Genomic DNA, 25,095 nt, shown 5'->3' with positions numbered 1-25,095 from the left:
TTTGCAGTGCAGGGCCCGACAACATAACCTCTACGTTTTCGTCCATCAAAATCTTCAATCGATGCAGCCTCCTGCAGGACACTGGAAAGAGGGGCTGCTCCTCTTTGTAGATACTCAGTGCCTGTCTACTACTTCTACCAAGTTAGGATAGTACTACCCTCTTACCCTGATTTCATTTCCACAAGATAGGAGGTTATTTTTTGTTTTTTGGTTTTCGGGGTGGGGTTAATTCTCATCTTTTATTTCTAGGTTTTTTTTTTTTTTATATACTTTCTACTATTGTTTGGATACACATGCTCTAGTAACGCACATTATCTACATGCTACTCCTTAAGCCATTCTAAACCTTTCTTTCACTTAAGAGTCTTTGCTTTATGGTGTTTGCTTTTCAATATTGAGGTCACTTATGCTTTCCTGAATCCATATGGGGCCACATGCATTTGACAAACTTCTCAGTTTTGCTTTTGTGACTTTTCCCTTTCTGTAGCTTTCCAAATACAAATGGCATTGCTGACATCTGCGCTTGAACCGAATCTGGACTCTTTCCTAATTTATGAATCCTGACTCCGTAAGTAGTCGCTAATCACGATCTATTTTCTTTTAACGGTCTATGTTAGGTTTCTTTGTGCTCCTCTGTTATAATTATGGCATGAACTACTCTTCTTCTACCTTTAAAAAATTTAGAAGATACACACGCTCCATTTTCATTCTGCTAGCAATCCGTCTGTGGACTTAAAAACCGAATCTCCTGTGTTCCCACTTTGTTCTGGGAGGGCCCTGGGTATGCCTGTGTCACAGGCTCAATTCTGTGACTAGAGGTTCCTCCTAGGGAAGGAAGACAGGGTCTGCCTCTGGATTCTACTTCTGTTCACACGGTTCTGGGGGACCCGGGCAGGCCGGCCGCTCCGCCCTTATGGGATGATGCTACCTACCTGCTCCAAACTACAGAGGGTGTCTGGTGGGGTCAGGGACTGGCTGGCTCCTCCGCCACCCTCCGGGGCTCACCCACACTGCCTCTCCAGCACCTTCCACTGCCGAGCATTCTGAGCTTTTGTGTTGGCAGCTAAATATGCTCAGAGTCCCTCCTCCTCAATTTCTGACACGTTTCTCCATGGCTACGGAGCATTACTAGGTAAGAGGGTGAGGCTGAGTTCAGCACCAGGCTGTGGTCCCATTCCCGGCGTTCTGGGCCCGCTCTGCTGCCCTGTGCTCTGAGTCCCCTGCTGTGTTCCCATGACGAGCACAGGCTGCCTGGAGACTCGGGTCACTCAGCAGCATCCGAGCAGCCCACGGAGGCACTGGGCTGCTGTGGCTTCCCCACAGGCCCAGGACATGGCCCTTGTGGCCTCTTACCTCGAACTGGATCAGCACCGTCCCGCTTTCAAGGCCCTTCTTTAGCTGGTCCATGGATCCCTCCAAGGTATCCCCACCCTCTGGGCAAATGGGGAAAATGGCCTCTGGGAAAATCTGGTTCAGCTCATCGTCGGATTTGATGTCAGTGAATGAGTGGACAGCTGTAGTGAACAAGAAAGAGTGTGTCTGGCAGGGGTAGAAACGTTCTGGTTGATCGGTTTCCTCAAAAAGAATTATACTTACGACACCTGAATGCAGATGGTTTAAAACAGCTTATTAAACGATTAAGCTCATGGTAATCACTTTCACCAAAGACACTACTTCTTGAATGATTCAGTAAATGCTAATTATACAAAATGACATACTAATCTTTCTGGTTAGTCTTAAATGATGGTGTTTTGTACTTAAAGCCTTTTGACAAAGGTAGGAGAAAGGGAAAGAAGTTTTTTTTTTTTTTTTTTTTTGAGAGCAAGAGCAAGAGAGAGCACAAGCAGGGGAGGGGCAAAGGGAGAAGTGGGCTCAACCAACTGAACCACCCAGGTGCCTGGAAAGAATGCTTTTATTTATTTGTTTGTTTGTTTGTTTATTTATTTATTTATTTGGAAAGAATGCTTTTAAAGTGGGGTGGCTGGGTGGCTCAGTGGTTGAGCATCTGCCTTTGGCTCAGGGTGTGATCCTGGGGTCCTGGGATCAAGTCCTGCATCGGGCTCCCTGCAGGGAGCCTGCTTCTCCCTCTGTGTCTCTCCCTCTTTGTGTCTCTCATGAATAAATTTAAAAAAAAAAAAATATATATATATATATATATTTTAATGTTTTTAAAGAGACATCACTTTTTTTGCTTTTGTTCTGACCTGGTTACTCTTCCACCCACCTGTCTCTCCTTCTATAACAACATGGTCCCATAGAGCCCAGGCGACCTCTACCTCAAGGCCATTGTCAGGTGGGAGGCTGTGGTTGGGTGTGGCATCGAGGTTTGGGGGGCATGGGGCAGTTGGCGGAAGGGGGGCGCGGGAAGGGATCTGGAGAGATCTGGTGAGGCCTCACACATGCAGCACAGCTCTGGGCTTGGAGATTTATGGAAGCAGAGGGAAAGCAGGTGTGAGGGGGACCGGGGGCTGTATGTACACCTGAGCAACCAGGACAGAGATGCATGGCAGGGCCTCGAGTTACACACACATTTACCTTCAGTATTTTTAACCTGGGCAGAAGGATCTAAGGACTCGGCTTGTTTTACAATAATAACACCACCACCACAAATAATGGTATTTAACAGCGGCCATCCTTCAAATGCCCACCAGGTATCAGGAAGCACTCTAGGTGCTTTCCAAGTATAAGCATCACTCCATCTTTGCTAGAACCCTGTGACGGAGTGGTTATCGTGCCTTATTCTACATCGGAGGGAACCGACGCACATACTTGGGTAAAAACTTGCTCGAGATCCCTCAACCCAACAGAGGTGGAGGCAGGATCACCCCGGGGACAGCCAGGCTCCTGCCCCACTTCTGCTTTACCGACGTCAACAGAACCCAACACTCTACAAAGGGGCTGAGAAAGCAAACGTGTGCAGGGCCAGACGGCGAAGGGAGGGGCGTGATGTGCGGGGAGCGGGCCTGCGAGGAATCAGGGCTCGTGTCCCGGCTAGAGGGGGTGGGTAGGTGCTGCCTACCTCCAGAGCACTGGCCCTGAGGGGCTGGGCCCCGCGTGGGCGCATCTTCACATTTTTCAAGTGAGAAGTCCCACATCCTGGTTGTCAGGCGAAAGGTCTCCATTTTCCAGTGCTGGCTACGAGCTCAACATTTTCAAAACCACGGAATGGGCCAGAGAGGGCCCTGCTTCCCTGAGGCCCCGTGGCTCCTCCCCTGCGGTGGCTGTTACCTTTCCTCCGGATCACCAGGGCCAGCTCCCGCGTGTGGGACTCCCGGCTGGCTTTGATGAACATCACCACCTGGTCATGGGTGTGCTCTGAGATGTCCCGGCCATTGATTAAGACGATTTGATCCCCTTCGTTCAGCTTAGGAATGCAGGTGTCCGCCTGGGTGGAGAGGAAGAGCGAGTTTCTTCGGTTACCATAACACAATCGTCAAGGGCAGGACCGGGCGCTCGCGGAGCCCAGACACCTGAGACCAGGTCCGGGTTCTCGTCTCCCTCGGGGGCGGCCGTGCCATTATTTTTACATCTGCTGCTACGTGGACGTGGTCGCTGGTTGTAGGAGTCTAAAGAAGTGCTGCTCACGACCTAAGTCATGTGGCATTTCGGAACAAAGCTACGCAACGTACCGAAGCCATTTCTCTACGAGAGCCAACCTTCACCTATTACTGTAATGTCGTCACCGCGAGGCTTCTGCTCTTTTGTTTTCTCGATGTGCTGCTGGAAAATGGCTTGTCAGCCGAACGTGAGCGTTTGTCTATCTTGCGGTGGAGAAAGCCTCTGTCAGCATAAATAACACCAAAGGCAGAAGCCAGCACGGAGAGAAGAGTGCACTGAACAGTGTCGGAGTGGAAGCCCTCCTGACCTGAGGGGCCACAAGCAGTAGGAGAAAGCAAACTACGTGCTGAAGGACCACTTATGAGTAAAACCCCCGAACTAGTTCCTCCTTAGGAGATGCAGTGAGTGACTCTGGGCTGCTCATCTGCTCCAGAAAAGCAAATCCTCTCCTGAGGAGGCCTAGACGGAGTGCAGAAGGCAGGGTGCTGCTGGTGGGATGGTGGGTGCACGTGCACAGAGTGAGCAGAGCAACATACTCTGCGCCTCAGTTTCCTTTTCTTGAGAGTACTTCTGAATGTTAATGTGCACACCAACCACTCAGGAATCTTGCTAAAAATGCAAACTCTGGTTTGGGAGGTCTAGGGTGGGGCCTGAGATTCCTCATTTCTAATGAGTTCCCAGGTGATGCAGGGGCTACCCTGACTAGCAAAGTTCTGGAAAAACATGGATTCCACACTTTCTTTCCATCTATCTGCATGCATTTACACACCCCCTTTGTTGCTGGCAGAGAAACAGGACACAGAAATAGGAACGTTAGATTTAATAGAAAACAAACGTAGGCGAGAACGAAATATGTTCACTTACAGGTGACTCTGGGTTTATCCTTGATACCACAAGAGGCATCTTTTGATCCACTCCTCCCTATAAACATGTTAAATTAAAAAAAAAAAAAACAGAAACACTTGAATAGCTCATAGCAACAAAGACATGCAGATACTGCTGACACACGGAGGGTTCAAATTCCACTTTACCCTATTCTAAAGGAATAGAGGAAGTCGTCACATGCCTGAGGGCAGGTTCCCAGCAGGGAGCTGGGTACAGCACAGGGACTCCGTGGTGGCAGCGAAGACCACCTGCCCTCATTCTGCTCTAACTTTGTAAAGGGCCTGAGGGTACCCAACATTTTAGGTAAGGGAGCGAGGGCTCTGGTGCAACTACTGACCTCTGCCACCAGGGTGCCAAGAGAGCCACAGACCATTTGTAAATGAATGGGTGTGGCCACGTTCCAATAAAACTTTATTTTCAGAAACAGATAGGATGAGGCTTGTGGGCCAAAGCAGGCAGATGTAGGTGAAGGCCCTGGAAATGGCCCTGCAACTTGAGCTGTTTCTCTCTCTCATCGGCTTTAGTGATGCCAACAGGTTCCCTCAAAAACCCCTCTTCTGGCCAACTGTGTGCCATCTCTGAGCCCTAGTACATATTTCTAAAACGGGTTTAAAAATACCACCTTCACCGATTATAAGCACTCAGTAAGGCGACATAAAGAAGCACACAGCACGGGGCGCCTGGGTGGCTCAGCTGGTTAAGCGTCTGCCTTTGGCTCTGGTCATGATCCCAGGGTCCTGGGACCGAGCCCCACGTTGGGCTCCCTGCTCAGCGGGGAGTCTGCTTCTCCCTCTGCCTCTGCTGCTGGCTGCTGCCTCCTCTCTCGCTCAAATAAATAAATAACATCTTTAAGAAAAAAAAAAAAAAAAGGAAGTACACAGCAAGTACCAAACACAGAGTAGGCCCTTGGTGTGAGGCAGCATTACGGCCACTTTAAAACCTCCCCAGTTCTGAGGGCTGAGCCAGTTTCCTAATGTAGACTTAGGCACGCAACACACTCCTAATGGAAATTTAAAAGCCACCCTTAAAAAGACACACAACTTACCTTCAGATTAAATCCAAATTTTCCATCTTCATCTGGTGTGATGCGGATCAAAACCAAGTAGCCGTCACCATTATCATTCTGGAAAACATTGCAAAAATGATTAATTATGTTACTTCTCTCTCCAACGGGTGGTGAGGAGGTATTTTCTCTTGGTCCTAACCACTTAAGTTGCCCATGAGGCACCTCGGCACAGGAAAGCCTGGGTGGTCGCCTGGCCGCTCAGGTGCCACAGGACCCGAGCTCACCCACCTTGTCACAGTAGTACTGGCTGGAGTCCTCGGTGGAGCCCCCTTTGGTCACCCTGTGGAAGTCCTCTAAGAACTGCTGATCGACGCCCTCTGGTGAGCAGGAGCCTGGAGCATTTGAAGATGGAGACACAGAACTGGATGACTTCTGGGTCAGGCAGCTTTGTGCTGGATTGTTCTCGGATATACTCCTTCATTATGGGGAAGGAGGAGATATCTTAATAACTGGATTGACATTTTAGCAGAGCAAGCATTACTGACTTTTGGGGCCTGGCATCCCAGGGCTGTCATGAATCCCTGCAACCATAGAAGAGCTCCAAAGGTCAAGCCCAGGGCTCTGGCACACATGAGGGTCCACTGGCCACCCTTCCCCTGGTCTGGCCAAATATCATCACCTTTCATTTTGGGGAAAAGGAACAGGAGGGCAGGGAGGATCCAGGAGCTGCTGAAAACTCAGCTCCATTCCCAGCTGCTCTGAAGGTGACAGGGAAATGTGCCAGCTACTTTGGTGGCTTAATTACTGAAGCTCACTCAGACGCATGCCTCCATCCCTTCTGAAAGCTTTTACCTTCCATTTCATTCCTGCTGTTAGCTCTGTTTCAGTAGGACTCTTGGCTACCCCCCCCACGCCCAAATAGGACTAATGTTCCACATCCAAGATTTATATCAATCCTAGTTTGCATTACTTGCTGTGACCTCCATTAATTGTCTACAACGAGATTATACTTTCTCGTCCTCTCATTTATGTCCTCCCGTGTCTCAGAGCCCACACGGGGTCCAATATGGTAGCCCCTAGTCCTATGTGGCCATTTAAATTTAAATGAACATCAGGAAGTTCCTTGGTTGTATCAGTCTCATTTCAAAAATGCTCAAGAGCCACAGACGGCTTGCGGCTCCTGTTTCGGACACATCATTTATAGAAAAATTTTCATCAGCATGGTAAGTTCTATGAGACGGTGCTGTCTTCGAGGATTACAGACTATCAGAACTGAACACACCTCTGAGGTCCTCTGGTCCAAATCCCATTTCACAGATGAAGAAACTGTGATCTAGAGAGGCGAAGGGACTCACCCAAAGGCACTCAGCTTTCCCCTCATTTCTCATACAGAATCTGATGGACTGGGGTCCCCAAGCATCTCTCTCTTCCAGGCCACGCCAAGTCTGTTCCTAGGGACCCCCTCCTCTCCACCACAGAGGGCCACGGGATTAACCATCTCAGCTGTCACTGTGTAGGACACTCGACTTCTCTGCATCACACACACCTACACTATCTCCCTTCCAGAACCACAAGCCTAGCAGAAGATGCCTTAAAATGGCTACAGCCTATAGGGTTTTCCTTACCTTCTACCGACTCTGCCACATTCTAACCTCATATGGACTCAGGAGATGACTGAGGTCAGTAGACAAGGCATTCAGTGACACATAATAGGCAAAAGATGGTTGCTGCTGCCTCATTAAATTTTTATCTCCAACCCTTCTCCATGGATTTCTCATTAAATTGGGGCTTCTCGGTTTCCTAGCAAGTTCAAATTATCTCACTCTAAATATAAAATCTGTATCATATTCACACGATAAATCACAATCTCAATTTATGTGGATATAAAAATTCAGTGACAGACCAGCGTGGAGATTACACTGCAACATGCTAGAGAAGAGTTTGGCCTTATGGCTTTCCAGTTGCTGGGCGAGGGAAGGGGTGCAACGGATGGGAAGGCATTTCAGAGACAGGATATTTGTTAAGTAAAGCTATCTCCCAGTGGTAAGTTTTCAGAGTGAAAAGGAACAAATATTTAATTTACTTAAAGCTTTAAAAAAAATTCAAAAAATTACCCCCAGGTAGGGTAACTCCACCGTTTTAATGTTGCTAAGAGTACCCCCTCGTGGCAAGAGGGGCAACTGCTTGACAGTTGCTAGACCAACACCAGGCCAAACCCGGTTTAGGAAACACTATTTCCAGTTCTAGGGGTGGAGCTGAACCTTTAACATGAAGTTGCGAATAGCAAACACACTATTAGCAAACGTTTGGAAGACTCTGGAGGCTGATAGTCACAGAACGGGTGAAGGGCGTATCAACAAGGAAGCAGAAGAGCAGGGTGACAAAGCAGAAGAGAACAGACTGATTTCAGTAAAATTCTAATTTTATAGTCATTATATTTAATTCCTACATTTTGGATGTATGGCTTACATCACATAAAGTTTTGAAGTATTTTTCCTTTCCAGTATAAAATGTAACAGGTCTATCTAACGCAGCCCACAGTGCTAAAAATAGTATGTTCAAAGCCATTATGCGCCCAATCTTATTTTCTGAGTAGGGATAGAGAGGTTACTTTTGGAGAGCAATTTATTAAACATATGACGATTTTTTTTTTTTTTGGCTGATCAGCTATGTGCAGACGTTCCCTGTAGGCTGCAGTAACGTTCTGCTCAGCGTGGAGGCTGGACAGACAGATGGTGAGGAGGACATCAAACGAGAAGCAACAAGAACGTGGCAGCTGGATGGATGCCAGGAGTGAAGAGACCAAACCAAGTGGGCTTCCTCCTTCCTTGGGGCAGAATGTGAGGGGCTAGTGAGGGGGGGATGAGGGACGAGGGGAGCTGCCGGGGGTACCTGGGTTCTAGGGAAAGGAGTAGGGTGAGCCGGAGCAAGAAGACAGTGTGGGTGACAAAGCCAGTAACGGGGAAGTGGTCTGTCCCCGAGGCAGGAAGGGAGCACTTGTCAGAGTGCTCAGGGGACTCAGGAGGGACTGTCACTGAGGTCTGGGAGCCAGAGCAGCCAGGGGGGGACTGACCACTTCCAGCTCCCTGGGGAGAAAGGGGCAAGGACAGACCAATGGGCAGACCAGGGAGTAGTCACCCTGAGGAAGCAGATGCTTCAAAACTGCAAGTGCCATCGACAGGTATCAGGAAGAGAAGCCATGCCGGAAGTCATTTCTCAGAAGAGAAGCAAAGCCAAAGAAGTTATAAATGGCAGGACTGTCCACGAAAGGAAGCCTCCTGCGTGATGCTTCTCTACACTTCCCTAAAGCCTACGAAAGGACGATGACCTCTACCCTCAAGCCTGTTAAAGGGAGCAGAGCAGTGCTCCACGGAGGGTGTCTGGCTATAACCGGGTGCCCGGGGAGGAGGCGTGTGCTGTGTGATGTGATGGGACAGGGGCCATTGGTGTCACATTTCTCTCTCGAGCCTATGAGCTTCTTCAGGTTGGAACAGACCTTCCTCCTCTTTCTCTTTTTCTCCTAGTGCATATGACAGCCAGGCACGCGGCAAGTGCTCAAGCCAGGTGCTGAGTGCATGAAGGTGCTGAAGCATCTGGGCTTGGCCGAGTTACTCTAGAAGAGTACAGAACTCACTCGGTCCCCTGGAAGCAGAGGTGGAAAGGTGGGCTACAGAGTTCTCCGCTCCCGCGAGCTCAGGGCTTCTGAGAGTGGCACATTCCTATAGGTCCCCTGAGGCTCTTGTTAAAATGCAGACTCTGATTCAGCAGGCCTGTGGTGGGCCTGAGGTTCACATTTCTTTTATTTCTTTTTCTTTAAAGATTTTATTTATTTATGCATGAGAGACGCAGAGAGAGGGGCAGGGGCAGAGGCAGAGGCAGGCTCCCTGCGGGGAGCCCGATGTGGGACCCAATCCCCAGACTTGGGATCATACCCTGAGCAGAAGGCAGAGGCTCAACCGCTGAGCCACCCAGGTGCCCCCTGAGGTTCACATTTCCAGCGAGCTCTTAGGAGATGCTGATGTCCTGGCGCTGTGGCCAGAACAGGAGTACGAGGGACTAGAAGGGACACTGGCTCACTCCCAATGCCATGTTTGTGTTGAATGAGATTCCTGGAGAAATTTTTCATGTGGATTCTTATCTTCACATCAGGGTCACTGAATGACAAACAGAATACTCTTTTCAAGTGTGGGTTTTTATGACTTGGAGACATTCTTCACGTGATAAATGCCAAGAGCCCAAGATCAAAATGCACGAAGTTGCTGAAGTGGCTCAAGGGGTATGGTGCACATGGGTTGCTTTCTGGGCTCTCCATTTCCTCACTAACGGAATCATGGGGTATGCATTCATCCCGCACCCCAGGCTGCCCCTCAGATATTAAGACATCTCAACAGCAAGAGAGCACTTGTTACACTTCTGTCAATTCATGCTTTAGTTGTCAGATAAGAGTTTCCTGCCATGTGCCCTGCAGCAGCACCCACCGCATGGCTCTGCTCACCGATGACAGCATCAAAGTAGATCTGTTTGCTCTCCTCGTGGCATATAAATCCCGGGTGATGCTGTTCATAGGCTATGGGTACCTAGCATGGAGGCGGCAGACGGGGCGTCCCACTGTGAAGACGCAGGAGTTTGCCCTGTGACCATCTGTCCATCTGTCTGTCCAACCATAGCAAGTACTCACTGAATATATACCAAATGCTAGGCATCATGCCAGGTCTGGGGGAAGGAAAGGTGAACAGGGCACTATCCTTGCCCTCAAAGAGCTCAATCGAATAAAATCCTCATGCTGTAACTGAGACACTCAGACGTCTGGGGAAGAGCAGGGAGCCAGGAGAGCCTTCACAGAGGAGGGGGGCACTGGACCCGGCCTTTGAAAGACGCACCAGCAGGAGTCTTAAGAGGTATAGGGAAGAGGGAAGGAGAAGGTGGTTGAGGCAGATTACTAAGAACAAAAAAGACAAAACAGCAGCACGTGCAGAGGCATGAAACTCTGAAAAAGCATGGGGCGGGGGTGGGGGGCGGTGATGTGCGGGGGCACAGATTTCACAAAGAGAAGCCCGTCAGCTTATGAAGGAGGAGAAACCCAAGACAGGAGGACACTAATGGGGCACTGTCGCGACAATCCTGTGACAGATGACGGTGGCTGACCGTGGGCAGTGTGGTGGCATGGGGCAGGGGTCCGATTCAAGGCAGGTCTGGGAGGAAGATTACCAAGGTGAGAGCCTTGCTGAGGAAGGGCAAAGAAAAGGGAGTCGAGGACGACTGAAGCTCCTGATATGGGCGCAAACAGGTGGTAGCGAAACGTGGCCCCCCGCGCCAAGGTCAGGAGGAGCCACAGGTAAGGACAGAGAGATGACAGGTGGAGACGGGGGCCCTGGGGTTTAAAGTATCAGTCATATGGGATCCCTGGGTGGCTCAGTGGTTTAGCACCTGCCTTTGGCCCAGGGTGTGATCCTGGAGACCCAGGATCAAATCCCACATTGGGCTCCCTTGCACAGAGCCTGCTTCTCCCTCTGCCTGTGTCTCTGTCTTTCTCTCTGGGTCTCTCATGAATAAATAAAATCTAAAAAAAAAAGTATCGGTCATACGTCCCAGCAGGAAGGGGTCCCCCAGATCAACGTGGTAGGGGCCGCTATTTTTCAATTGTTCACCCCACTTGCAACCTGTGACCGCCAACCTGACGCCGTGAAAGACGCCTACTGGTGCACCTGGTGAAGCCGCCACAGGGAAGGCTGCCTTTGAATCACCATTATTTGCTGCTTGTAACATTCAGCTGCAAAATAAATGACAGATGCCTGGTGGAGGACAGGCGAGGTACAGGGATCATGGACACAGAATGGCTCAACCCTGTCGCTGGCTGGCCTCCTCCGACAGAGACCCTTATGTACACGGGTCCCATCACCGTGTCCAAATCCGGGTGTCACCCCCTGGTACGGGACGGAGGTGCACTCAGAGAACAGTGACTAGCAGGCTGGAAGGCGGACAGTGGCTGATGGAGCTGGAATTCATTTAAGGGAGAGCAGACGGGGTCGCCAGGGAGAATTAGAAACGGAAGCTACTTGTGTTGTTCTAGAAGCTCCAGGCAGGGGTCTGGGGACGGCAGTGCTCGTGCTGGGTCAGCGTCAAGGACAACGCTTCCTGCGCTGGAAAAACCGGGCAGTTGAGGCCCAGAAGAGGCTGCCACACCGCAGGAGAGCTCCCTGTTGCCAGCGGGGCGCCCGGGTGACAGGTGACAGGTGACAGGGCCCAGGGCGTTCCTGCACAGCCGCCGGGGCTGCCGAGGGCATTCCCAAAGTCCCTCTCAAGGCATGGAAGTTCTTTTTAGAGGCTTTTAGCAGTGGTTAAACGCACACAGTATAAAATGTACCATCCTAACCTTTCTTCAGTGCACAGTTCAGTAGCATTAAGTGCATTCACACCGTTGCGTGCACAGTTTTGAGATAAAAAGTGACAGCTGCCCCGTGTCCTCTGGAACAAGGCAGGCTCTAAAGAAAGGGGCAAGCAAACATCGGGGCATTGCGACACGAAGCCCCGCTCCCTCGGAGGACCCATCGGGACAAGTGTGAAGAAGCGCCCACCGAAAAGTTCTTGGAATACAGCCCTCATCTGCGCCCAAGTGGGGTTTCCTCCAATCTCTGCTGTGCAAAGTCGCTTTCCCTTTAGGGAACCTCCTCCTCCCCCGCCACGTTTTCTGGGTGGTGGGGAGTGATGGGATTGAATTTTTATTTTATTTTTTTGCCATGATGGAAACTTCCTTTTCTGTAGAGTTCGGCCTTCGCTCTGAAGCAAGCCAAGGGCCCCGGACGGGCTGAACGAGCCCTGGGAGTAACAAGAGTGCAGCTGACTCGGGCACAAAGCAAACTGCCAAGGATTCATAACTATAATCATAAACTTTGCTGTGCTGCTATAAATACGGAACAAGCCGGAGGGTGACTCACCCGCTAAGATAATGTTCAGAGAGCCCGAGCCGTGCCGCTCTGGGTTCAGAGCCAAAGTCTATCTGCTCTTTTTCTTCCTTTCTCTTTCTTCTTCTTGTTTACATGGGTACAGAACGTTACACTTAATTCTCCTTTCTACAAGGAACCTCCGGACTGTCTGGTATTATTCATCTGACTTCTCTGACAGAATGCTTCTTTTCGCCTCTTTGCACAACCGGGCTGCATAAAACATGCCAGACGTTTCTTAAATGCCTTGCAAATAAATACTCAGGTAACTACCTTGGCTTCCCCCCACACACACACCGGGCACAGACCAGCCTTTCCTGCTTGCCTTGGGCAGGGGAGGGCCCCCAGACTCTCAGGGGAAGGGGGTGGCAGCTGCCTGAGGACCCAGCAGGCCGCAGCTTCCTGCCAGCAGGAAGGGGTACCCCCCCTGCCCCCCGAGGTGGTAAGGGCTGCCATTTTCAACTGCTCACCCTACTTGCAACCCATGGCTGCTAACCTGACCCCGTGAGGAGTCTACTGGTGCGCACCTGGCGAAGCTGCCGCAACGAAGGCTGCTTCTGAATCAATCACTTTTATTTGCTACTTTTAACATTTAGCTGCAAAATAAAAAGGGCCCCAGGATGACGCATCTTACAAGGTCTCATGGAGGAGTTTCAGAAAGAACTGATGTGCAATGCGTAGGGGTGCACGGGGCCTGAGATTACTTGAATCAAACGGAATTTAAGGAAGTGAATTTTCAAACTAACTTCAATGAATGTAAATTTTTTTCTTTTCTTTTTTTTCTTTTTGTAAGTAGGCTCCACGCTCAGCACGGAGCCCAACTCTGGGGTGGACTCACTACCCTGAGATGGAGACTTGGGCTGCCATGAAGGGTTGGCAGCGTAACCAAATGAGCCACCCAGGAGCTCCTGAATATGAATTTAAATAGCCCTACATGACTGGTGGCTTCTGTGTTGGACCGTGAAGGTCTGGCTGCTGCACAGTGCAGACCACAGCAAGAAAATCTGACGTGGGACACGTAATTGGGCTTCTCAGAACTCTCAGACCGTTCCCCAAACTCGTTGCTTGTAACTAAGTGGCAGACAATGCAGCGATAGAGGCTGACAATGTGCTATTTGCTTGGCTGGCCTAGAGGCCCCTTAAGGCAAAGACTTGTCTAATTTGCCTTGATGTTCCCTCTGTGAGCAGCATAGGGTGTATGAGGTGTGCTGCTGCACTCAGAATGCACGGAACCCTTGACAACATCCACGATCCGCCAGGAAGAATCCATCTCTCTCTACCCAGCACCAAGTACTGCAAGCAGCACTTTCTGTGACGATGGAAAGAGACTCTCTCTGTGCTGGCCAGTATTGTAGTCACTACCTACATGTGGTGTTCTTGAGCCCCTGAAAGGAGGCTTATATGACTGAGGAACAGGATATAACTGTTAAGTAACTTAAATCCGAACACCCGCAGGTACCTACTGGCTACTGCATTGGTCCGTGGAAGTCTAGATGGTCCACAGCTCCATTATGGGATTGCAAGCCACAAGAGGGAGGGCTGGCAGGGACAGTGTGACAGAGCTTCCCAGAACCCCCAGTCCATTTCCTAAACCCTCTTTCTCCTTTCCCCAAAGCCACAGGACCCCACCTCCGATTCCAAGGGGCTCAGGTCATGCCTGCCTGCCTGCCTTTCCTGCCCGGTAGATCTAGATCTGCAAAACCATGGTGTCACACAAAGGAACTCACGCCCTTCCACACTGTCACTTCAATGGGGCTGCAAGTTAAGGCAAGAGATAGTGATCATTTCAACAAAAGCATCATCTGAGCTCAGGTCACAAGGAAAGAGTGACCAGAGGATTATTTACCCAGAGGTGTTAAGAACACAGATAAGCTGGAAACCATGTTTGCTGCGGTCAGAGACAACAGAGAGGTAACAACCTCACACTGTAAGTGGGAAGATTTGCAATTCACCTGTGATGTCTAGAATACACTCAGGACGCATTTAGTGCTTTAAGCCTAGCAGCTAGAGTGGTAAAAATTGACAGATTAATTGAAGTGCCCTCTCCCTAATCCCACGCTGTGAAGGGAGGTGTTAGGTTTCTATATATCAGGTATAGTTTGGGCCCTAACAGAATCAATACCCAGTGCCTCTGGCTGACTCCCTAATGGTTGATCCAGTCCTCTCATTCTTCAGCTTAAAATTTCATTTTATTTATGATTAGGGCTTGTCCACTTCAAAAATTTGATTCAGGATAGCTTACTCTAAAATGTATGGATACAGAAGAATTGTGAATTCATTAAGAGGGGGAAAAAAAAACAAGACCCATGAATAAGACAAAGAAGAGTAGGGACTACACCAGAAACCTGTACTAAGGGAAGTCCATGCAACTGACCCTTAACTTGGAGCTCTCAGTTCCCTGGCAATCAAGACAAAAAGGAAACTTCGTGAATTCGATATAGCTACTGAATAATAAAAGAACTCAAGCCAGTACTTTTGGAGAGAGAGTTTTTCCTGGCCTTGAGATATGAAGGGAGTTTGTCACATTTAAAAAAAGCAAAGCGGGGACATACAAGAATTTAACGTGAACCACTGACAAAAAACTTAACAGAAATTCAGGAGACGTTCTATGCACGTTTTTGCTTTACACTAACAATTCATTAAAAAACAACCCTCTCTCCCCACCCAACACCCTGAGTGCCTACTGTGGATCTGAGAAGGCTTTCTGTGGATGGGTCCACGTAAGCATATTTCCAGCAATCCAGAAATCTTGCAGGGGTAAAACTCTGACAATCTAGAGAAATATTACTATTCAGGTTAACATAACTATACTTCTGGAATGTGAACTGATTTAAACTGGGCTTTGCTCATCAACTGGAAACTTATTTAAGAAAGCTAACATGTACGTGGACGGTAGGTCTTTGTCATACAAAAAAGAAGTGCGAGCTCGAGACCCCAGGCACACAGCTTGTCCTCCTGTGGCAGAAGGGACAGTCTGATTTATGCTGCCATCCTGGCACAGAGCAGCCTAGGGAGCTGGCTGCAGGCTCCAGCTCTTGACTTAAACGGCTCTCTCTGGGCCTGGGCAAATTCCTCAACAGCCACCACAAGCAGATACAAAGAAGAGAACAGGTTTCTTACTCTCGGTGCGGGCTTCGGTTCTGAGAAACCTCGGATTCGCTGTCTTTTGGGGACAGGGAGCCCTTGTACGTGTAAAACACATCTTCGGTTTCGGTAATGTAGGTCATCTCGTTCGCAAGGTTATCTGCAGAAGAGTGCCGTGGCTTTCGGATTTCGTGCCGGAGCCGAGGACTTCGCCTGTGTGGGGAAAAGGTCGAGTGGGAAGTGTTGAAAGCAAATTCCACTGAAAAACTTTATCAGGCATCGGGATCTAACTTTGTGCCCTGACCTTTCTAAGGATGCCTTGGCAGACGCTGTTGGAAATGAAGAACCGGTTAACCCGTTACTACACTGCAATCCACCAAGGGCCACACGAATCCTCGATACTCTCAGCCCTGCAGTGTAGCCTCCAGAAAGGAAGCCTCAGCCATATAAATAGGCAGAGGAGACTAATTTATGCCCTTTGGGAAGTGGGGAGTGTTGATTTAGGGTGGGTTATTCTTCTGGGAGGACTCAAGCTCTCAATGCACAAAATAATAGGCTGTACTGACTACTGATCTGTTCTCCAGATTCATTCAAACACCAGTATTAACTAAAGGGTTTAGAAGCAAAAGGTTAGTTTTTGGCAAAACCGAAACCTTACTTCAATTGTATCCCTTCATGTGAATTTCACTTAACCCAAGAAGAAAGGTTTGCTTTTAAAAATATATCCTCTATGCCCTATGAGATGGGCACGGCAGCACCATCCCGTTCCCCTGATAGCAGCAGCAGCTGTGTGGCTTCAGGCAAGTCACAGCACCTCTCTGGGCCTCAGCTGTACCTACCTGCTCCTGAGAGTGAACCAAATGAAGCGATGTTCCCCGGACATCAGCTCCTGTAGTGGGTGACACCAGGCTGCTGAGCCGCCTTCTATTTTTCTCTGTGTTTCTACCTCCTTCTTCCTTAGCCATTTCTCCTGGACACCGTCAGGGCCTCCACTATTCCTATTCCCTTGGGGCCCAGATAATCAATAATACTGTGTCCAGAGTAGGGGAGAAAGGCTTGTGACTCCTCAGGAGGGGACCTATAAATAGTAGTAGGAGCTCCAGGCCACGGGTGTGGCGACATCAAAGCCCGCTGTTCTCCTGGATGCTGTCCTGGGCCTCTGCTCTGGGGCCCTGGCATCGCTGCCTCGGAGGCTTTCAGACAAATTAAGCTGCTACTTTACAGAATAAACTTGCCGTTTTAGAACGAAGTGCCTAAATCTTGGGAAACCAGGACACAAATCTACGTTGTCATGTTAAGATTTCTGACACTAAATACCATCAGCATCTCTGCCTAGAGCATTTGGCCCCAGGGCAGGGTCCTCACCCAGCCGTCTTGCACAGTAGCTCCATTTGTGCCTGTTAGGATCTCCCTTGGTCCTACATTAAGCAGGGCATGGGATATGATGAGCACTGGGGGTTGTATAAGACTGATGAATTACTGACCTCTACCTCTGAAACTAGTAATACACTGTATGTTAATCAATTGAATAAAAAAAAAAACAAGAGAATATGAACTCTGACCCAGTGATACTGAACTCAAATCCCAGATCTAACCTTAGATTACTTATATTATTTCTCTGTGCCTCAATTTACTCATCAGTTAAATGGAAATAATAATACTATATCCTCATACAATTGCTGTGAGGATGAGTTAGTAATAAGTACTCAAAAACACTATCATCATTGATTATACCTATTGAGGCAATAATAACGAATAATTGTTCTTTTCAGAACCCCTTTTGTGTCTGCTCATTTTGTATAATTTTCCTTAGACTTTCTCAGTCATTACTATTCAGCGCCCTAAAGAATGATGAATGTTCAAACATTCTTACTGCTTTTATCAAATTTACTGAATTCCATGGATTCTTTTAGAATTCTTCTGATTTCTAAGACATACTGTCCATTTTCATTTACATAAATTATTATACAAATTAAAAGGGTTTTAAGTTAGAGAAAAAAGAAAGAGAATCTCCCTCAGTCCTCCTAGATCCCTCCTTGATAATTTACAGGTCCACCTGGGTCTTCAGTGAAATGAATACAAAGCCACGGTCTCTAGTCCTGCGTGGAGCTGGGGCAATGTTTCTGGCTTAGTTTCCCTCCTGCTGACAGTGCCTGGCCATTTTGGACACGTTCACAAAACTGATCCAATGTCTCTGAAGAACCATTCTAATAAAATAATGATAATAATTCCACCTCATTTTTTTAAAAAAAATCACTTACAAAGCACTTGTACACTGTCATTTGTGGTGATTGTTTGAACCCTCTGACAGATGGGAATACTGAGACCAGAGAGGTAAAGAAACTTGTGAATTAACAAAAGAGCCAAAATCGGAGTCTGGGTGATGCAGCCACACACGTCCTTCGCACTTCGCCAAGTGCAACTTCCTTCCTGTTAAGCCATCATGTTAAATGCTGGCAGGCTACTTCCCCATGTGTATTTGCTACTCCTGTTGCTGAGGGCCACGCATCCTACACCGTATACCTTTACCACGTTTTCCCCAAGTTCATTTTGTGTGATGTTAATGGAAAAACAGCTTAAATAAATCTCAGCGGGCTTCCTTATCACAGGGTTTCCCGGAACGTTAATCTGCCAGTGAGTCCCTTAATTCCAAGAGGGGTGTTTTTTTCAGTAGGCTGTAGTTCTCAAATTCAGACCAGGCAAGTTTTTAAAAAAGGACATCCCAGCATTACACACTAAGGAAAATGTTCAGCTAGGCTTGCATGTTTCACAAAAACAGCCAACTGTTAGTTCTGTGACAGCCAAGCATGCAAACATAAACTCCGACTACAGGCCGCATCTATATTGGGAAAACTTACAAAGCTGAATTTTTAAGAGACATAAAGTGTTTAGTGGTGGGTAATACAAAAAAAAAAAAAAAAAAGAGGACGTACCAGTTGGGAGTGATGGGAGGGGATCGAGATGGCAGGCTCTTGGTTTCTAAGTGCTCCACTGATAATGATCTCTGCATGGCTGGGTTCCACACCATCCCTCCAATCACCTTTTTACAATACTGGTTATTTACAGACCTGAAAAACCAGACGCAAGGTTCACTTTCTACATGGACAGACGTGTTCAACAAGAAATTACAGCATATAATAAACAGTCTATCCATGCTCCCTTTCTGATGAAGGGCTGGTTAGCACCTGGATGACACCAGCCAAGGTTACAAGGAGTAGAGGTACACAGATCACAAGTGGTTCCTTTTTGTCCTGGCTTTTTCTTGTTGTTTCTTCTCTTCTGGTGAAAATATTTTCTTGGGCCTTACTACTGCAAGCAATACAGCTGCTTTCAGGATATAACCAAACCTTTCCACGAGATGAGGAGGAATTTTCAAGGATGACACAGTTCGCATAATGTCAAGGAATGTTCGCTTCGCTCACAATGGCCTGAATACAAACATGAACCATCCTTCCAGGAAGGTGCTCTTTGCCATCCTAGCTGGCAGAAGCCATGAGCCCTAAATCACAGAACTCTTTGAAAGAAGGCCCGAGAACATGCTTCGGCAGCAGAGTTCCATGCCACGTGCTACATGAACGGGCCTCCCTGAAACTGACTTTCATGTTTTATTGACACCTACAGAATTTAAATCTTATCTAATGAGACCCCTCAAGGAATGAACTACTTGAAAGGATGGCATTTGAAGTCAGTTTAAAGGAAACTCAGTTGACATTCCTAAATTTTAAACAAAGTCTTAAGACCCCAGAAGAACACAAAAGTCCCCCTAGAATATCAATGTGCTAATTTACAGTAACAAATCTCCGTTGTCACCCTGCTCAAAATGCTCACTGCAGCATCACTGAGAGAATCCACATCAGAAAGCAAATTAGCACTGATTGAGAACACTGTCTCAGAACAAGGGGAGCACGTGAGAGGACTCACAAGTTTAAGGTCATAGTTCCCCACAGTATGTGTCACGGATTATTATTTTTTTTAATATTTTATTTATTCATGAGACACACAGAGAGAGAGGCAGAGACACAGGCAGAGGGAAAAGCAGGCTCCATGCAGGGAGCTCGGTGTGGGACCCAATCCCGGGTCTCTAGGATCATGCCCTGGGCCAAAGGTGGCGCTGAACCACTGAGCCACCCGGGCTGCCCATGTGTCACAGATTATTAATAGATCCTCTTTGGGGCGGAGAGGAGTCCCAATGTCTCTTAAGTTTGCAAAATTCTGATCAAGTTCCTTTTATGTGGAACCTCTATCAGGAGGCCCCATATGCAAATTTGTATGTGTAGCTCTAGGGTTGGGCAAATCATGTAAACTAAGCCTCAATTTTCTCATCTATGAAATGGACACAGTGAGGCTGAAATTTGCAAACAATGAAGTTGGTCTTAATAGTAAAGAACTGCTGCTGATCCATGCCCCCCAACCACCGATATCCCAAATGACCCCCAACGGCAGATTAAAAATAGCTCAAGTTCTTGGACTCTTGAATGTTGGCTGGCCTGTGACTGCTCTGACCAAGAGTAGCTGTGCCAGTTCTGGTCCTGGCCTTGATGATGACTGGCTGCTTCTGCCTTAGGCCCTTGGAGCCTGAATTTCTGCACAAGACATCAAATGACCCTGCTGGAGAATGCCCATGAAGAGGCCCTGAGAGCAGAGAGAAGTGGGGGGTCCAAGTGAATCCAGCCTTCCAATCATTCCATCAAGCATGGGAGCCATGTTATCTTGGACCTACAGCCCAGCCCAGCCCAGCCCAGCCACCCGCTGCTTGACGCTGAGAAACCCTGGTCTATGCTACATGGAGCAAAAGAGGTGGCTGGCCAAGCTCTTCTCAATTTCTCAATTCACAAAATCTCAAGATAGAACAGAAAGATGGTTGTTTTTTTTTTTGTTTTTAAAAGATGTTATTTATTTGAGAGAGAGAAAGAGAGCGTGTGTGTGCGCAGGGGAGGAGCAGAGGGAGAGGACAAGGAGACTCTTTGCTGAGTGCGTGGGGCCCCATGTGGGACACAATCCCATGACCCTGAGATCATGACCCGAGGCAGACGCCTAACCAACTGAGCCACCCAGGAGCCCCAAGAGGCTTGTTCTATCATATGAAAATAGGGGTAGTTTATTTTGCCATAATGGATAAACAGAACCTGCCCACCTCACCTCTAACTCTGTGTTGGCTGTATGTTACAGAAATGAGGAAATTTGGGACGCCTGGGTGGCTCAGCAGTGGGCATCTGCCTTCAGCCCAGGTATAATCCTGGAGTCCTGGGATCGAGTCCCATTATCAGACTCCCTGCATGGGGTCTGCTTCTCCCTCTATGTCTCTCTCTGTATCTCTCATGAATAAATAAATAAAATCTTTAAAAAAAAAAAGAAAAAATTCAAACAAATTCAAACTAAAAGTGATGCAGGTAGTAGGATTTGAACTCAGTTTTCTTAGCAAAGTCCATGTTTTCAACTGCTCCCAATTCAATCCTGTCAGCTGGCCCGAAGGCTCAGATCCAACTAAAGTGAATACTATATTCCAATAAATTATGTCTGTGACATGTTCAGGAAGGGCTACTGAATGTATAAAATACTAGATGATATTATAGGAGCTAGAAACTTTGAAAATATATTTGTTCTTGGTTCATCAGAAGCTGAGAGAGAGCACTTAGCACCATAAGTACTATCACTGATGCTAACAGAAAAACTAATTGAGTCTATAAAAAGCTACCTAATGATTATCAACATAATGGGAAAGTCACTGGAATAGTCTGATACAGTGGCACGTAGGAGATACTGGTTCAGACAGGGGGCATTGTTTCATTAGTAACAGCCACATCAACAACAGAAAATTATGAAAACAATTTTTCAAGTCAACAAACAGTTTACAATTAACTTGATAATTTCTGTTGTATCTTTACTTAGAAAGGCAGTCTTAGGGGGCACCTGGGTGGCTCAGTGGTTGAGCATCTGCCTTTGGCTCAGGCCCTGATCCCAGAGTCCTGGGATCGAGTCCCACATTGGGCTCCCTGCAGGGAGCCCGTTTCTGCCTCTGCCTATGTCTCTGCCCCTCTGTCTCTCATGAATAAATAAAATATATATATAAAAAAAAGGTGGCAGTCTTAGAATAAATACACAAAAATACAAACTGGATTAGTTTAGGAAATCCACTTTAATCTAAAGGTAAAATTTTATAAGAATAGTTTCTTTCGCTGCACTGCTCATGAAATATTCTGAGTATCACTCCTGTAAATACTAGTACACATGGGATTGTTATAAGATTTAAATTTAATTAAGTATGTGCATGGTACAAAGGAAACAATTGCCAGTTTTCGTTATTGCTGTTATTTTGTGACTGTTATATGTATTATGTCCCAGCGCCACTTGACTCTGGGAAACTTCATCTCTGCTCATTCACTATTCGGGAGCACTGTATCGAATTAACATTCTGTGGGAGAGCCTGTCTTAGTACCACGACAACCCTCAGAGTCACTGCCACGTGCTTCCCTTACAGGGACATGGAGTGGGAGCAGTTGTAATTCTGGCTGCCTGGGCGCTGCCCGGGCAACAGAGTTGTGGAGGCCGAAAGGAAGGATGAGAACACGAGCAGTACCTGAGTCCTCGTGGAAGGAGACCCTGCTGTCCCTGGAGACACTTTCAGCCGTGCAGCTCCAGCTCCAGTGCCTGGGGTCCCTGGATGATGGCAACCCCTTCCCCCGAGGATGTTCACTACCTGGCAGTGACCAGGACATATTTACATCTCAGCCTACTGTGGATACTTAAGAATACTCACTTTTTCAGGTTCCTAGAGCCCATAGTCCAGTACTGAGACAGGACATTCTTTTCTTGAGGTAGTAGCTTCTTTGCCTGAAAGAATGTATGATGCTCGACACAGGATTTCCACAAGTTTTTGCAAGATCGGTAATTTAACATGTTGAAGGCCACGATATGTTCCCTGGATTCAGTCTGGGGGATAAAAACAGAGTAGAGATTTCATCTCCACAGGTGAAGGAGCAGAGGCTCACAGGTGTTCTGTGTCCACACCAGGTAAGGTGCAACAGAGAGCAGAAAACCAGCTTCAAAATGCCCGAGGCCATAAATCAACGTTACAGGAATATTCAGGAACAGGATCTGTTAACCATCTTATTAATGTGGTAAAGATGACCTGACTTTACCATCATTTGTGATCCTTCATGAAGACTCTGATTTTGAATGTGCTTACATTCCTAGGTTGGATATATTTGGAGCAACCAGAAAAAGGCTTGTGTGATACATCTTTTAAAATTTAGCTCTGGGAAAATCTCTCCTGAAGAAACACTCTTCCATTTCTCTGCAACTTGATATTTTATAAGCCTGTGGATTTCTCTATTTGTCCCCCGAGCACGGAGTTAAATCAAGTGCTCACATATTTTTCATTTTAATGATTTCCTTGATCTTCAACTATCTAAGTTTTTTTTTTTTTCAAATTAAATTACCACCTTCTGCATTTTGGGGCCACTTTCAATCTTGCAATGGGGTGGGGGTCAGAGGAGACCCAGATTCTAGTTCTAGTTTGCTTTGAGCATTAGTTTCCTCATTTCCAAGGATTCACTGCTATATGGAGATATTTTAAGTACATATTATCTCTGAAACCCTGGAAAATGAACATAACGACGATGAGTAAAAAAAAATATAGAGGGATCCCTGGGTGGCGCAGCGGTTTGGCGCCTGCCTCTGGCCCAGGGCGCGATCCTGGAGACCCGGGATCAAATCCCACGTCGGGCTCCCGGTGCGTGGAGCCTGCTTCTCCCTCTGCCTGTGTCTCTGCCTCTCTCTCTCTCTCTCTGTGTGACTATCATAAATAAATAAAAAAAAAAATTTAAAAAAAAAAAAAAAAAATATAGAGTATAACAGGACAGAGTGTGGTATCGTGGAAAGAGCAGGTGTCTCTGATTCAAATTCAGAAAACTGTGGGAGCCTCAGTTTCGAAAACTTTGAGTCTTCTTCTCTATCCAGAGTCATCTGGAGAAGGGTGGTCACCTCTTAGGAGACATATGCGAAGACGACTGTGCATTTTATTTTTTTAAAGATTTTATTTATTTGAGAGACTGAGAGTGAGCATACACACAAGCAGGAGGAGGGGTAGAGGGACGAAGGAGCAGACTCCCCGCTGAGCACAGAGCCTGACACAGGGCTCGATCCAAGGACCCCAAGATCATGACCTGAGCCAAAGTTAGACGCTTAGCCAACTGAGCCACCCAGGTGCCCCTCCTGTGTACATTAAATACATCAAGGGAAGGAACTCATCTTATTGACATTCATTGCTACTCTGTGTGGGCTCATGCCAGGTGCTCTGACCAACGCTCTTTCGTTTAATGTTCTTGATTCCCTGAGAGGCAGGTCCTACTGCATTCCTGGAACAAGACAGCTTGGGCTAAGGGAGGTTAAGGGACCTGCCCAGCTGGTCAGTGGAGGTGGAGGAGCGATGATCCAAACCCATCTCACTGACTCCCAAGCAAGTTACATCTCCAACCAGAGAAGCACAGGGAATTCTATGGGAACTCTGGATTCCGACTCCCATTTTCCATCCACCACACGCCAAGCTCTTTCTCCCCCAACAGACGGCCAGCTGCCTTCACCTGCCGTAGAGCTACTGGCTGAGGTGGCTCAAACCTCAAGAAACAAAGCAAGCACAGACATAACTCACCTGTTTTTGTCGCTGATGTATAAAGAACTTTTTCCTTTTGAAAGAAATTTTCAGAATGTTCACCCTGCAAAAAAATTAAACACACAAAAGGCACATGGGGATCAGATGGGTGGCAGCTGACACCTCTCCATGTGTGTCCTCTACTCTGTGACCACGAGGAAGGCGGGCTCCTAGCTTCCGAGAATTTACCTCAGGGTAGAAATGATGGCAGCTCGTTGCCTCAGCCAGATACCAAGGAGCTGACTGAAGCTGAGGATCACATAAGGGCCGTTGGATTATGACGTAACTTTTAAAGAACAAGAACCATGGGCAATGTGCTCTCTTTGTGGTCAGCTGCTTTTGTGATGTTGCAGCTTGGCCTGAGCTTGCGTGGGCCTGGGGAGAACGGCTGAGGGCAGCGTGGAGCAGCAGCAGGAGGACAGGAAGCAGGAGGACAGACAGACCTGGATCTACATCCCAGCTCTGGTACTTTGTGGCTGCGTGTCAACAGCTCCTCTATTATTTGCATAAGGACACGATTAGAGCTCCCACAGACAGCATTTTTATACACAAGTCCCCTACTAAAAGCTTTACTAGCAGTCCCTCAATTAAGTCTTGGAACAGTCCTGAAATCCATGATTACGCCCATTTTCGGAAAGCAAAACTGAGGCTCAGAGACCTCACCTAAATGCTCAAGATCATGCAACTAGGAATGCGTGGAGCTCAGAAGTCCGTGGAGAGCACTGCCTTCTTCAGAGGGTCATGGGAGGATTCAAGTCTGAACTTGGTAAAGGGCCAACTACTAACTGAGGAACCACACTGACAATACAATTCCTGCCCAGAGGAAGTTCTCTGAATTCTGGCCAATGTGCTGCCCAGGGCTTGTACCAGTTTATCCATGTTTCTAAAGAGTATCCCAAACAATAGGGTGACTGGGGGAAGAGGATGCCGGTGAAAACCCAACTACTGGTCCCAAGTACTGAATCTGGGTCA

The 25,095-nt window shown here is 47.6% G+C and overlaps 1 protein-coding gene across 11 annotated transcripts in view; it reads right to left on the bottom strand.

The window, feature by feature from the left end:
- PTPN3 (protein tyrosine phosphatase non-receptor type 3) overlaps window positions 1–25,095 on the bottom strand; it is a 146,050-nt gene that overhangs the window by 25,904 nt on the left and 95,051 nt on the right. For all 11 annotated transcript variants that reach the window (XM_055301956.1, XM_055301960.1, XM_055301953.1 and 8 more), the window contains 9 exons: window positions 24,124–24,187; window positions 22,231–22,403; window positions 18,407–18,541; window positions 15,510–15,686; window positions 5,737–5,923; window positions 5,488–5,565; window positions 4,422–4,478; window positions 3,228–3,384; window positions 1,353–1,513 (listed from right to left, as the gene is read on the bottom strand). In XM_055301956.1, the coding sequence (XP_055157931.1) occupies window positions 1,353–1,513; window positions 3,228–3,384; window positions 4,422–4,478; window positions 5,488–5,565; window positions 5,737–5,923; window positions 15,510–15,686; window positions 18,407–18,541; window positions 22,231–22,403; window positions 24,124–24,187 (1,189 nt within the window). The remainder of the gene's footprint in view (window positions 1–1,352; window positions 1,514–3,227; window positions 3,385–4,421; window positions 4,479–5,487; window positions 5,566–5,736; window positions 5,924–15,509; window positions 15,687–18,406; window positions 18,542–22,230; window positions 22,404–24,123; window positions 24,188–25,095) is intronic.

Source organism: Nyctereutes procyonoides, unplaced genomic scaffold (genome assembly GCF_905146905.1).
Source record: "Nyctereutes procyonoides isolate TBG_1078 unplaced genomic scaffold, NYPRO_anot_genome, whole genome shotgun sequence".
Classification (NCBI taxonomy): Eukaryota; Metazoa; Chordata; class Mammalia; order Carnivora; family Canidae; genus Nyctereutes; species Nyctereutes procyonoides.
The sequence above is the reverse complement of the archived record's forward strand: the minus strand, read 5'-3'. Positions and strand labels throughout refer to the sequence as shown.